At 46.3% G+C, this 13,408-nt stretch overlaps 1 protein-coding gene across 1 annotated transcript in view; it reads left to right on the plus strand.

Annotated features, from left to right (window-relative positions):
- Positions 1–13,408, plus strand: part of LOC115324605 (transcription factor AP-2-epsilon) — an 83,420-nt gene that overhangs the window by 52,471 nt on the left and 17,541 nt on the right. Inside the window, exons 4-5 of the mRNA XM_042286916.1 lie at positions 7,839–8,046; positions 10,274–10,392. Of these exons, the coding sequence (XP_042142850.1) occupies positions 7,839–8,046; positions 10,274–10,392 (327 nt within the window). The remainder of the gene's footprint in view (positions 1–7,838; positions 8,047–10,273; positions 10,393–13,408) is intronic.

Raw genomic sequence — 13,408 nt, forward strand, 5'->3', positions numbered from 1 at the left:
CGTAGAAAGCGCCCTCGTAAATCTTTTTTTGTTTTTTGGGCCAAAAAAAAGGGGGGGGGGGGGGGGGGTGCGGATCAAGCGTGACGCTTAGAAAAAGTTTATACACTTCTGTGTTTATGTGGAGAGCAAAAACGAAATGAAAATTAATTAAAAACTTATTAAGAGCCGAACGATATCCAAGCAACTTTTTGAACATTCAACCCCTAGAACAAAGTGTGCGAAATGAAGAAATTATTCACATTTTGTTCTTTTGTTATCATTACATCCTAACATAGATACAATAAATATCAGTTAAAACTTCCGGGTATGAAAGTAACGAGGAACTGTCGACTATCCATAGTTTTCTAATGATATTTATGTCTGAGTGCGTCGTACACACTTCAGAAAGAGAGCTTGGTATAGAAATGACGCCTCCACGCATCCATGTTTTTCCGCGTCTTTAATGAATCTTTCCTGCGTCCGCTCTGCCGTCGGCGCTACTCAACTGCGTCTAAACTTAACGGACGTCCCCTCTTCACAATAGACTTCGTGAAATTGACCGCGGATGAAAGGAGAAGAGTAAAGACGTCACTGGGTTGTCACTGTCTTGTCCGACGCACTATTTACTTCCAACGGGCTGGGAAACGAAGTCTCGTGCAGCGTTCGCAGCGCGCTCCCCTGGTGGTGAAGCGATTGTCACGCCCGGATACCTTTCCCTCCTCCGTCCTCTTTCGGCCCGTTACCCAGCGTCGCGTGGCTGCGCCGGTCGGCCTCCGTCGCCTCTCCTTCTCCGATGCGGTTGCACGCGGTCGGGCGTGTCGAGTGCGCGACGCCACCACGCCGTGGGTTAGCCGAGAACGAGGCTAAGCCTAACGTCCCAGTCGACTAATGTCGTTAGACCTATTTTACACTCCAGCCGGTTGCTGGCGGACCTCTTGCTTTTTTGTTATTTGTTTGGGTTTGCTCGGGATTGTTTTATGGTTGGGTGCCCGCGCAGGGGAGATTTGTTCGAAAGCGTAAAGAATGCACACGCAATAATAATTTCATAATTTTTATTTTTATTTTATTCCGTTACAGCTGTAATCGGTGAGGTTTCGCGGCGGATCGGGTGTACCACGTGGCCCGCTAAATATAACGGGAAAAGGCTTCCCGATAAATTTTAGCGGTGAATCACGGTATCGCGTAAAGTCACACAGTGTCACGTCACGCGAAGCGTTTTCGCTTTAGCTTTAGCGGATACATTTTCCCCTAGATTGAGTGGGGAAATCGTGACGTCACGCGTCACTCATGTGACGCGAATCGTTTTCCCGCTAGATTTGGCACTCAAAGTGTGATGCCATACAACGTGACGCGACGTCACCCTTAGTGTTTCCCCGCTATACTCAACGGAAGCATTTCTTCGTTAGATTTAGCGGGAACGCTGTGACGTCACGTTACATCAGAGTTTCACGTGACACTACATCACGTGCGGTCAAAATTTCCCTACTAGATCTAGGAGGCCAATCGTGACGTTTGGTGTCAATCGTAACCTTGGCACCAATTGGGCCGAATTTCGAACGGTGGTGTAGAACGATTGTGTTAATTATTATGAAAGGTTTTCATTAGAAGCTCGTGTGTATGCGACCGAAAAAAAAATAATTCCCGCTAGTATCATTTACTGTTTAGAAAAACCCTAGTTTAGGCGGCCGATTTTCGCCACGATCCGTCAGAGCTCTAAGTTGAAATGATTAGTGGGTGTATAGAAGCAAAGCTATAGCTGTCGTTGTCTCTACCCACTGTTCGAATTCCGAACTTTCGGCGTTCGCGTTTGAACGCTTTCGGACAGATTAGTGGGTATAGACGCTAAGCGCAGCTAGCTTGGAGTCTATACCGAGTTACCTACTAGTCATTCCAGCCAGAACTCGGCGGCACTCTCTCTTGCGTCCACGCGCGCTCTCTTGTTTCCTCCGTTCCCTCAATTTCTACTCGTATAGTTTCAGGCAGTGCTCTGTTTTGTAAACTCGCCGGTTTGCCCCTAGCAAAGTGGGCGAAGCCGCGCATGCGCTAACGGGGCGCGGACAAGAAGCGCGCGCCGTCCCGACTGGCAAACCACTGGGGTGCGATCGTGTCGGCGTCGCAGGAGTGAAGTCCCTCCTCGAGAAAACACAAATATAAAACTAAGCTAGGGACAGCATGGCTTTCTATACCCTTCGATATAGCAGTATCGGTGTATAGAACATTTTTCAAACGTAAAAAAAAAGAAGAAAAAAAAAAGAGGAAAGGGTCGCCTTGCAGTTGAGTTTGTGCGGAAAAGCCCCCGACGACAAGCTTCCTCAGTTTCAGTGAAGGTTTGTTGTCGTTTTTCCCTTAAAAAACCGACGACCAATTCGCGCTCTCCGCTTTTCTCTCGCTTCCTCCTCTCCCCCTTCAACCCTGTCTACCATTACCTGTTTCCTGTTCCCCCAGGATGAGGAGGATATTCTGCCTTGCAGAATCTCGAGTCTTGTCCGCTGCCTTTAAGGAGATCATGTGTTACTCAAGATTTGGCCGTCACAAGTTAGTTCAAGTCACTGAAAATGGTTAAAGAGAGTCTAAAAAAAATGAAAGGTGGAGATTTTATTATTTTTTTTTTTTTATTATGAAGTGCGATTTTGCCACCTATAGAGAAATGAGATACGTTTCTGCATTCATAACAGAACCAGAATAAAAAGTAAGCATGTTCTTCTTATATATTCTAGATTGCCTTCAGAGATAGTTATTTTGAGTCATTTCATATGGAGTAGTTCGCTGGTAAATAATTCGTAACTACGTCTTTAAAACGTGTTTATTTTACGTGTTTTGTTAATTTCCTCGCATAAAAATCTCTCGTTGTAATTTTTAATATTATGCGTAGATGTAAACCTTTCATAAAATAAATTGATAAATATATTATGTTTCGATGTAAAATTGACGGCTGTGCAAATTACCATATTGCTAGGCTTGGAAATGTCCAGGCCTTGAGCTTCAAAATTTTATATCTTGGGAAGAAAATTAGCTACGGCGTTCGCATTTGGCTGAATGCCCCTCCCGGCAACATTACTTTCACATGCTTTTTTTTTTACACAAATATATAAAAAAAGTGACCTGAACCATCATTGCACAGTCTGACGTGTTAATTGCCGTTTCTACATCTTCCTGGCAATGTCTGACTACTTTAGTGATTTTAGTGAAATGAACAAATCTCCTGACAACGCTACCTTTGTGTGACGGATGTGACGCAAACGTCACTCCATGCAGCGTAGACGCCGCAGAATGAACTCTAAAACCCCGTTTACATGAGGGGCTTATGCTTGCGATCTTCAGCATCGTTCGATCGTTCTGCAAAAGAAAGAGTAGAGGAAAACTGTGGTGCATAACGTCGCAACTGAACATTTCAAGCAGAATCGCACAACGGGAATCAGGCACAGCATGTGGGCGATGGTCGCCGACTGCAGGGACCAACATCTCGAAATTATTGTTTACACCGAGTATAGAATTTATCCCGCCAAACCCTTCAAATATACCTCTTAGGAAGCCTACAATTTGTAAAAATGAGTATGTCGGCCGTGCGTAGACTGTCGACATGATCTTACACAGGTCGTTTTCGCGTGAACGCGAAGACGCTCCGAACGTAGTGCTGGTTCCGAAACACTTCAAGGTGCTCCAGCGTCCAGGTTGGAACAACACAAATACATCCTACAACAACGAGTCTCCGGGAATTCACCCGTAGTAAAGTGATTATGCACGGGATATAGTAGCTTGACGGCGCCTAGTTTTTCACGGCGCCTATTCGCGTTCTCGGACTGAACAGACAGGCAGGAAAAACTTGAAAGCTGATCGAGACACCTTTGCCACATTCTTTTGTGCATTCCAGGTCTACTCTCTGTGACTTTTTGATGAGAAGGCATGTTTCTGCTGCTTTCTACCCAAATAACATAGCGGTGGTCGCTCTGTGTGACAGTTTTTGCTTATTCCCCAGGCCAGAAGTGCACCCGAAGAACCACCGCTGCGGCGTGATGCTATAGACATGACTTCGTCTATTGAGCGGCACACGTTTGATGTTAACATCCTGATCAAATCACAGCTAGAAATTTGATCTCATGAGCTATCTTAAGACACTTTGTGAGAGTGGAGTGAGCGGTTAGGAATTATTAAACAATCTGCCTTTGAGTCAACTGGCGAAATTATTGGAGGTCCTTTCATACCTTTACTCGAAAAAAACCGTCAATGTTTTACATAAAACAGTTAATTTATATCTTATCATATGAATGCATGAACATCACTTAAACGTTACATAACGCATTAATAATGGAACAGCGCGAATTTTACAGAGGAAGGAACTGAACAGGACGAGCGCTGGCTAACAACTGAAAGGTTTATTATCAGAAAACCACGAAGAAAACATACAACACGACTCTTCAATCACGATGAAAATGCGCATGCACCTCACAAAATTGGGTGCTATCCGTTCCTGTTCCATTATGAATACATACCAACTCGCCCAGCTATTCTGTTTGCTAACACATTAAGGCACAAAAGGCTCGACAACGATTGAGCGGAACAAAAAGAGCAGAGCCAAGTTCCTCCAATACGATCAAGCAGACAACCCGTCCTCCAAGTTCTAAGTCATAATCTTCTCGACAGTTGTAATGGAGGGGCGCGGAATACGTCAGCTCAACCCAACACTTTTGGGGTGCAACGTGAAGCAGTGTCGTCGTAGCAACGAATGCGCTTTGTGAGGGTTTCGACGCACTGTTTGAGTGTGGTCTAGATATGATGCAAACAGGTAAATGCAACTGATAGACTTACGTCATCAACCTGCGTTGTCAAAGATCAAATGTTTACAGTACTGTCGTCACAAATCTAGCGTAGTTCGAGTTTGATCGGATTCGACTTTTTTAAACTTTGAACTCGGAGAGTTCTTCAAAAGTTTGACAGAAGTTCGTCTGTTGTGTGCATGTGATTTTTCTTTTGGATATGGCAAAAGTGCTCCTATTGGGCCGAATTAAGTCGATATCTATTCATTTTTAACTTTTCTGATCATAGCACTTTCTTGACCTTATTCAGAAGGACCTTCACGAAGGGTACGAAAGGGTTCTTTCCGCTAAAAAGATATGCGGGTTGATGTGAAGCAACGGTCTTTTCGAAGAACGCACTATAAGCACTAAATGGCTTGCATTTACGCGCGTTTTCTTTTTTTCTCTCAATAGTAACAGCACCCACAATACTAAATAGATATCGGACAAAATGATGAGAAAAGTCGGCAGAAACTTTTATCGTGGAATATGATCAATGTGCATTTCACCATGCCGCAAAGGCCGCTTCGACAACAGTAGATGAGAACCGCTAAGATCCAACATTGAGTTGTCACCAGTTCAGTCCACACGTCACACGAGGTGCAGAAAGGGGAAGCCACCCGCACTCAAGGTGTCTTCCTTCTGGGCAAAACGAAATAAAAATGCGCCTCGAAGAAAGGCCTGAGAGGCGCTTTTTTAGCTGTTTCACTCGCCATCGTTTGTTTGTATTCTGTCGCGGCTGCTTGTTGTATCCACCGCCGCCGCCGCCGCCGTTGCTGCCACTGCGCACGCGCGCCGCCGCGTTAACGTTTTATTCCGCTCCAGAAAACCTGTTTCACCGAGGAACCCAGCCCCGCTGGCTTCCTCCTGCTCTAGACGCGCGCGCGGGCGCGCGCGCGTGCACTTTTTATGTGTACTTTTAACTTTTGCTTCCTGCTTTTCTTAGTTTTGAATCGCTTTGCTTCTGTTAACTTTTTTGTTCGTGTATATCTTCTCAAGTTTGTTTCGTAGTTGCTTGCCGCTTTCATTAGCGGACGCGTTGTGTAGTAAGTACAGACACGCTCCGAAAAGTAAAGATAGAAAAGATGCGAAGAGGGAGAAGGGGACCCCCTTTTTAGATTAATGTGTTGGCGCGGTAATTTATGATAATTGTCATCGGTCTCCCTGGCCGATGATTTTTGGTCCTGGCTGCGCGGCGGCGCACTGGTCATTGGCACGACCTATTCCGGAATGTGTTCCCGGCGCAGCCTTCCACAGCTAAGGATGGCTGCTGGATGGACCGAGTGAGTGGCCTCCAAAATTCAAAATGGCGGCGACCGAAGGTGCCTCACTTTTCAGCGTTAGGCTTAGCTGCCTTCGGCGTCGTCGTCATTTTCTTTTTTTTATTGTTATTCTTTTGGGCGTTTGCTTGCGGTGCTGTTTTGTATCTTCCGAGTATATCGAAGGGGTCGCGGTGGTTTAATTGAGCTTACGATCGAGCTTCTACGACGTGATTCGTTTTGTTATGTCCAGCTTTTATGTTCCCTCCCTCTCCGGGTTTATTTATCGTTATCTTTTTCTTTGTTTCTATACGTTTGCGTATAGAGAAAGGGGGAGGGGGGGGTTGTCTCGCTCCCTTGTGTGGATGCATTCTGGAGGCTGCCATTGAAGGGTGGCCCTGTTGCAACAGCAGCAGCGCCACCATTTGGGATCTAGTGCTGCCGTTCATTTGGTTAATTATGGGGCGAGTGGCGGTTGAATTTCCGAGGCTTCTTGCCTCGTAATGGCGGTATAGGGTTAATAAAAGTGTCGATGATGATGACTGCGACGATCGCGTTAATGACGAGATGCCGCGAGAGGTCGTCCGGCCCGCCGGGACCACACCCTAACGCTATGCAGCTTCTGTTAAAGGTTCAAAGCCAAGCGAGTGCCGGGGTATCGCTGTGTAATTGCTGCATTTTTTTTTTCGGAGGATTCGGGAAGCATTAAGTAGAGCAGATGATCCGCTTCTTCCAGAGGTCACGGGTACTATTCTTGTCTGCTCCGGTTATCGACCGCAACCGAGAAGTTTTTTTTGTAAGGTTAACTTTTTTTTAAATTTTATGTACGTAGGATTTTTGCAACACTTGTAACAACCTTCGGATAAACGTAGTAAGTTTAGACAAGCAAAACTATTGCTTTTAGCATTTGCTTTCTCATTTAATGATGTGATTATACTGGAATGCATGGGTCGAACATTCCACCTATATTTCACGAACATCTTTATTGAGTGCTTTAAAATCAACTACACCTAGAAAAATGAAAGAGCACTTGTCATTAATGTAATCAAACAATACTACCATTTAAGCATCGAGAGATCCTCTGTGGAGATGGGAGCGCAAGGAAAAGTTTCAGACCTTGACGACTAGTCTTCAAATCAGTAGATAACTAACGAACAATATAAAACCGTTATCTAGTTATTTAACAAACTAAAGAAAGGTCTACCGAGCCCAAACCGTATAATTAGTTTTCCAAAGAGCCGTCATTACGGTCAAATTGACTGATTGATAACGCATTTATTGAAAAGCCAACAAGGGGGAGAGCAGTAGCGAGGCTTCGCTGTCGAGGAGCACTGGAAGACGTCCTGAAAGGGTTAGCTGTTGGCCCCTGCACCGGAGCCGTGGAAACAGTGCAAGAGGGTGCGGAGGATTGTTTTCTGATTTAGTAGGAGTCCTTTGGGAAGGCGTTATGCTTCGATGCCATCGACTTGGTAATCTAGGGTCTGAAGATGTTGGAGGTTCTCGTTGAAAGGCTGGGTCAGTGCCTTCTGCACTCCCTCCCTCTGACCATACATCGGATATATATTAGAGTAAGATAACCGGAAAAGCTCAGGCAGAGAACTAGAAACGACATATATATTGGGGACAAGTTAAGAATGCAGTAGATGATCCGACGCAAACGCAACCAAAGCCTGACGGAAGGCAACTTCTGCTTGCTCGAGGCAGAGCTTCCGTGGCATTCTTGGCCTTTTTCCGAGTATAGTAAACAATGGCGTTTAAGACCTTTTACCTAATCATTCACACCTCTTCGCTCTTTTTGTACCCGCAGGGATGAAACCTCGCAACTCATCGGAGAACCACAAGGAGATGGTGATCAGCGCGGTGACGTCACCGACGGACGTGTTCTGCTCGGTGCCCGGCCGTCTGTCGTTGCTCAGTTCCACGTCCAAGTACAAGGTCACCGTAGGCGAGGTCCAGAGGCGACTCTCACCCCCGGAGTGCCTCAACGCCTCGCTCCTAGGGGGCGTCCTCAGGAGGTGCGTAACGAGCCGTGACGTGGCTAATTAGCCGTGAAAGGTTTCAACTCAGCTTAGGTGGCGCAAGCCGCTGCCCAATTCAAAGGATTCAGCTGTATCCGTCCGTCCATCCATCCATCAAGTCGACCATGATTGAGTAACTGCAATAACATATTCGATCTAGGCTTGTCGTTCCCTGACAGCTTAAAGCTAATATCCGTCAGGCGTCTTTTGAGTGACACACCGCGCCGCCACGGTAGGATGCTGTGTGTGTGTATCATCTGAATAAGCTAAGCCTATAAACAATGTTTACATAGCGGTAGTCTCACCAACGCCATAATGCTGCATAGCATCAGTGTTGCTAGCTGTCAACGATGCTCTACTCCATGTTCGACGTGCAGCTGGAGGTTACATGTTCCCCATTGATTATTTTCCCAGCATTCGATGTGATATGTGAATTAGTGCTTAACTACTAGGATGTATTGGCATATAAACTTGGGAAAATATACAAATGGGGTAAAAAGGAACATTAACATTGGTGCATGAAAGCGGATGGACATGCTGCCGTACTCTGCCGCATGAAGGTACCATCGTTTAATGGCCAGTTATCCTTTGTACGATTCGGTAGACAGACGGCGTCGAGCATCAGAAGAAATGAGGGACTTCGTAATTTTTTGCAATAACTTCTAAATATCAATAGCGTCGGAAATAGTATTTGTCCAAATGCACGAGCAGGACGAGCTTCAATCGTTTTAGAAGAATCTTGAAAGCTCACCGATTAGTTCAGTTTTGAAAACTATTTGGTTTCTCTTAATTTTATTTCAGTCTCAATTATGCGGCCCTTCAAAACAGCTGAAACAGCAAAAAAAAAAAAAAAGAGTAGTTCTTTTGAAAATAACAGGCAATGTGCAGAGATGACCGACAATAAGGAAATGGGGGGCAGCCATGTGCCAGCAATAAAGTCAAAAACAAATTCCGAAGTATAAATTAACTTTTGCTTCCAGTTTATTTTTTAACATCATGCTGACACCGCCGTGGAAGCTACGTGCTCGTTGCACGAGCCAATCGTCATCACGCCATCACGCTTTCTGCACATCTTAACCTGCAGGGTGCGTAGCGTTAGGTCAGGTAACGGAAGCCAGGCGATTGATTGGTCCGGTTTGCATGTAGCTTCAACCACTCTGTCAGCTTAGCTGAGTAGGCGGCATAAATGTTCGGGGCTATTTTTGTTACAAACACCGAAAACCTCATGCTTTAGAAACAGTGGACCATTGACAAACGCCGATTTTTAGTGAACGCACACTGCACATCCTTATTTAGGCAGTCGCGTGATTACTAATATGTGTGAAGAAGGGCTTGGAAAGAACGATATCCCGTCATCTAGTTAAGCTACACCTTTATGTTAGTTTCAAGGTCTGCACTGTGACGACAGTCGGCGCCGCAAGTTTGATTGCAACCTGTCATAATGGCAGAGTGGTCCCTTTTCATATTCTTGGATATGTGTTTCATCCATGTTCTATTCTATTCATTCCGCGTCTAATCCTCTTGCCATCTCTCTTTGAGTTCCCATAGATACGCTCAGTGTTGACACGCTTTTTCACTGTCGTTTAATACCGCCATTACGGCCGTTGTTCTGTTCGCTTCACGTGAACATTATTTCCGAGCTAGCACCCTGTGAACGCCACCATTTTTTTATGCTTACATTTGAACGGTTATTATATTCAATAATAGGGTTTCAAACTTAAAATTTCTGAGTTTTAGTTACAACGTGAGGATGCTCTGCCGATGTTGATTGGATCGGTCGCGAACTGTTTAACAAGCAGAACGACGGTAAACGCTCCTTGTGTTTTTTTTTGTCAGATTACAAAAGTTGATTACCGTGGCTCTTCTGCTTGCCACTAGAAAAGCCTGACGTAGAGGTAAAAGTACTCCGAAGCGTGGCTTATTTATGCTTAGTGTCAACTATTCTGTGTATACGCTGTCAATTGGCAACCATTGCTTCGAAAGCGCGTGGCTTCGTCTTGCGTCTAATTCGCAGACTCTCTTGTGTACGAGCTTTAACTGTCTTGGAGTTCTTGTGAAGCTACGCTATAGCCTCGACAACGTAGCAAGCAAAAGTCCATGTCGAGTTCAGTAACTCCTACCTGGGTTGGCTTTTTGTATGTTGTTCCGCGTGACGTCTCTCTCGCTGTTTCTTTCTCTTGTCAGTACGGTCTTGTCGATTCACTGCACCCTTTCACCCTCCCAGGGCCAAGTCCAAGAATGGTGGTCGCTCCCTGCGGGAGAAGTTGGAGAAAATCGGTCTTAACCTACCGGCGGGAAGGCGCAAGGCGGCCAATGTTACTCTCCTCACGTCTCTGGTCGAAGGTAAGCGCCCGCCGTTCCCTCTCCGGGGTGCCACACTGTCCCTTGACAGGGGGCGCCACCACCAAACAAACATGGCGGCTGGGTCCAGGTCGCGGCGGCTCGGCCGGGCCGCCTGAACGGGTGGCGCATTCAATTTAACAGATTTTCTTTTGTTTAATGCCCAATTTTATAGGTATTTGAAGTTTGAACTGCGACGGTTAAGTGTGGCACTTCTAAAAAAATCCCCCCTAGCAACAACGATGGTCGCCACTTCTTGGGCATGAAGTCTGTGGTTGGACCCGAGTCCTCTCCGCATGCTAACGCAGTACTTACTTATTCTTGCTACGAGCTGAGCCGATTTCACGATGAGCGGTTATATTGCTCTGGTGCTCAGTACCTTCTCCGAATATGTGATCGAAAAAGCTAAACTCGTGTTATTGGAGCAACTGCTATGGAATATCGCGCACGATTGAAGGTATGTTGGAGCAACTGACTGGCAAAACAAGCCGGACCGATCGCGACTTGCACGTAGATAGTTTAATTAAGTAAGGCGAATTTTGATGGCGGGGTATATACCTTGTGAACTTTTATGTAATAGCTCCGTCCCCGTGAAAGATAGGGAGCAACATTGAGTTTAATTAAAGGGATACTTCAACGAATTTTGAAATATACCCGTCATGTTCAAAAATAGGTTGAATATGATCCACAATATTCGGAAATGACAATTGCACGTTTGTATTTTGAGCCTGGTGGCTGTATTTTTTTGTTATAAACGGCCCACTCTAGCAAGCGCTCGGAGAAGACCCAGCTTAGAGCACGTGACATCCGACACAATCGTGACGTAGGTCGTCTCAGGGCGAGCAAAGCTACGGCGAGGCTGACGTCGAGGGGATGTCCAAGTCTTTCCAGCCACCAAAGTGGCTGCTTTTGTACGAATTTTGAGTGACGGGTTAATCTTTTATAATCTTGTAGGGGGACAATAGCTACTTCTGGATCACACAAAAGGCATTCTCGAGAAGACGGGAGTTCCTCCTTCCCCTCTTCTCTCGTCGTGGCCGGAGGCGAGACACTCACCGTCACTAGCTGTCAAGGTTCCTAGACGGGCATTAGAAACAGGCGTTAGCGACATCTACCAGGCGCTCTATTCTAATCGTTTAATTTGTTTTAAAATTTCTTTTCGTGACTTTTCTGATAAGATATTGGTGTGTTTCATGTGATACTGCTCCTTTGAACACATATAGACCATAAAATAAGCGCCGAAATTTCGTTGTAGTATCCCTTTAAAAAAGTGTTTTGGGGTTCAAGCTAAAAAAAAAAAAAAAAGAAACACGGACAATAATCAAATGCAATTTTTCGGTTAAGCGGTTAAACATCATTTTACCCATCAAGCTCAAGTGACCCAACAAACAATTTGAACGATGAGAGGGTGAGAACTCAGAACATCTTTCACATGACACGCATAATTAACTCGGGACTGGGTAAAAATGAAGTTGATCAAGCATACACAGCTTCTCAATTCGGAAAAAAAAGTGGAAGTTGTAAGCAAACGACCGCCCTTTCAGTATCTGATGCGACTCTAACTACGGTCGACCACCCGTGGTGAAAATAAAATATTGCGAATTGTGTACTTTTGCACTGAAGGAAGTCTTCGTGGCAGTCAACAGACACCGAAGTCTTCATACCAAAAACCACACATCAGCCACAAAGCTTTTAGAGCATCCAGAGGAAGTCGCGGCGGCGCCGCTTGTGTCAAAAGCATTTCGCTACAATCTGGTTCAGTCCGTCCCACAGTCCGTGCGGAACATACGGCACGGAATTGCTGCCTCCTCTCTACCCCGTTTCAACCTTTCGACGGACCGCAGAAGATGCCATGAGCCGTCAGAGCCATTCCAGTGACCTGTTAGTGTCAAGTTACCTTCGAGAAGGGCGCTCAGGACACGTTGTCACGTAATGCCTTCACAACACTGGATTGGCCGGGACGGCCCGTAGTGTCCGTTGCGGTCCATCGTGTAAGATAAAGCAGATTCTTCTCTCCTGGTCAAAGAGCCGCGCAACCATCGTGTGCCGCAATCCGACTGAGCGCTGATTTCCGTTTCGACATCGAGGATACTTCGTTCGGCGATCGGTTTACGAGCGGAGAGAAGTCAAAGAAACACACAAAAAGATCGGGTCAGCTCAAACTTGCCGATCTACGTCGTCCTCGTGATCCCTCTCCTCTCCGCCGAAGTCGTAAAAACAAAGAGCACCCCCCCCCCCCCCCATCTTTTTTCTTTATATCTATCGTTACATCTATTAGATTGCTTTGGGTTTGCTGCTTTATCGCTTTCTCGCTCGTTTCTGGGGTATTTCCAAGAGATCCGCGGCTGCTGACGACGGTGGATGGTCGAAGGTCCGCCAGAGACGGCAATTGCTTATATAAAGCGATGCACTTCCGTCAGGGCAGGCTGCCAACTTACGCCATCTAGGGAGGGAAGCTGGAGAGAAGCCTTCCTTGACACACACGAGTCCGATTCTGTCTTCTTTGTGTACGCCGCCATCTTACATTCCACGTTATTCGCGTGACCGGGATGGCGATGCGCGGCATATGGACAAGAATCACTTCTTGGGGTTGGAAGGGAATTAAAGCTAGAGCCCCAGGTCATTGAACAGGAGGCGGCTCGGTCGACCGCCAGTCAGCGCGACTGGTGGTCAAAATGGACAACTTAGGGAAGGCCTCACCCCCGACCGATTGGACACGAGCGCTCCGTCAGAGTTCGGCAGGGCACTCGTAGATTCGAGCTCGAAATTGCATTCAATGATGGCGGCCGTGGGACAATCTCAGAGTTGCAAAACTTCCGCAAAAGGTGGCGGCACTTGTCAAACCACACCTAGAATGACCAAAGCCTGTGAACAGCCTCCATGACCTCCGCGTAACGTCCTCACTCTCGGGTGGCGCCCTCTACTCAGCCATTGGGCCCTAGCCCTACGCCGAACGTCCTTCGACGCATTGATTGGACACGAGACCCAGCCGATCTCTGAGGCAGCAGTCGGGTCCAAT

Source organism: Ixodes scapularis, unplaced genomic scaffold (genome assembly GCF_016920785.2).
Source record: "Ixodes scapularis isolate PalLabHiFi unplaced genomic scaffold, ASM1692078v2 PGA_scaffold8__174_contigs__length_109621045, whole genome shotgun sequence".
Lineage (NCBI taxonomy): Eukaryota > Metazoa > Arthropoda > Arachnida > Ixodida > Ixodidae > Ixodes > Ixodes scapularis.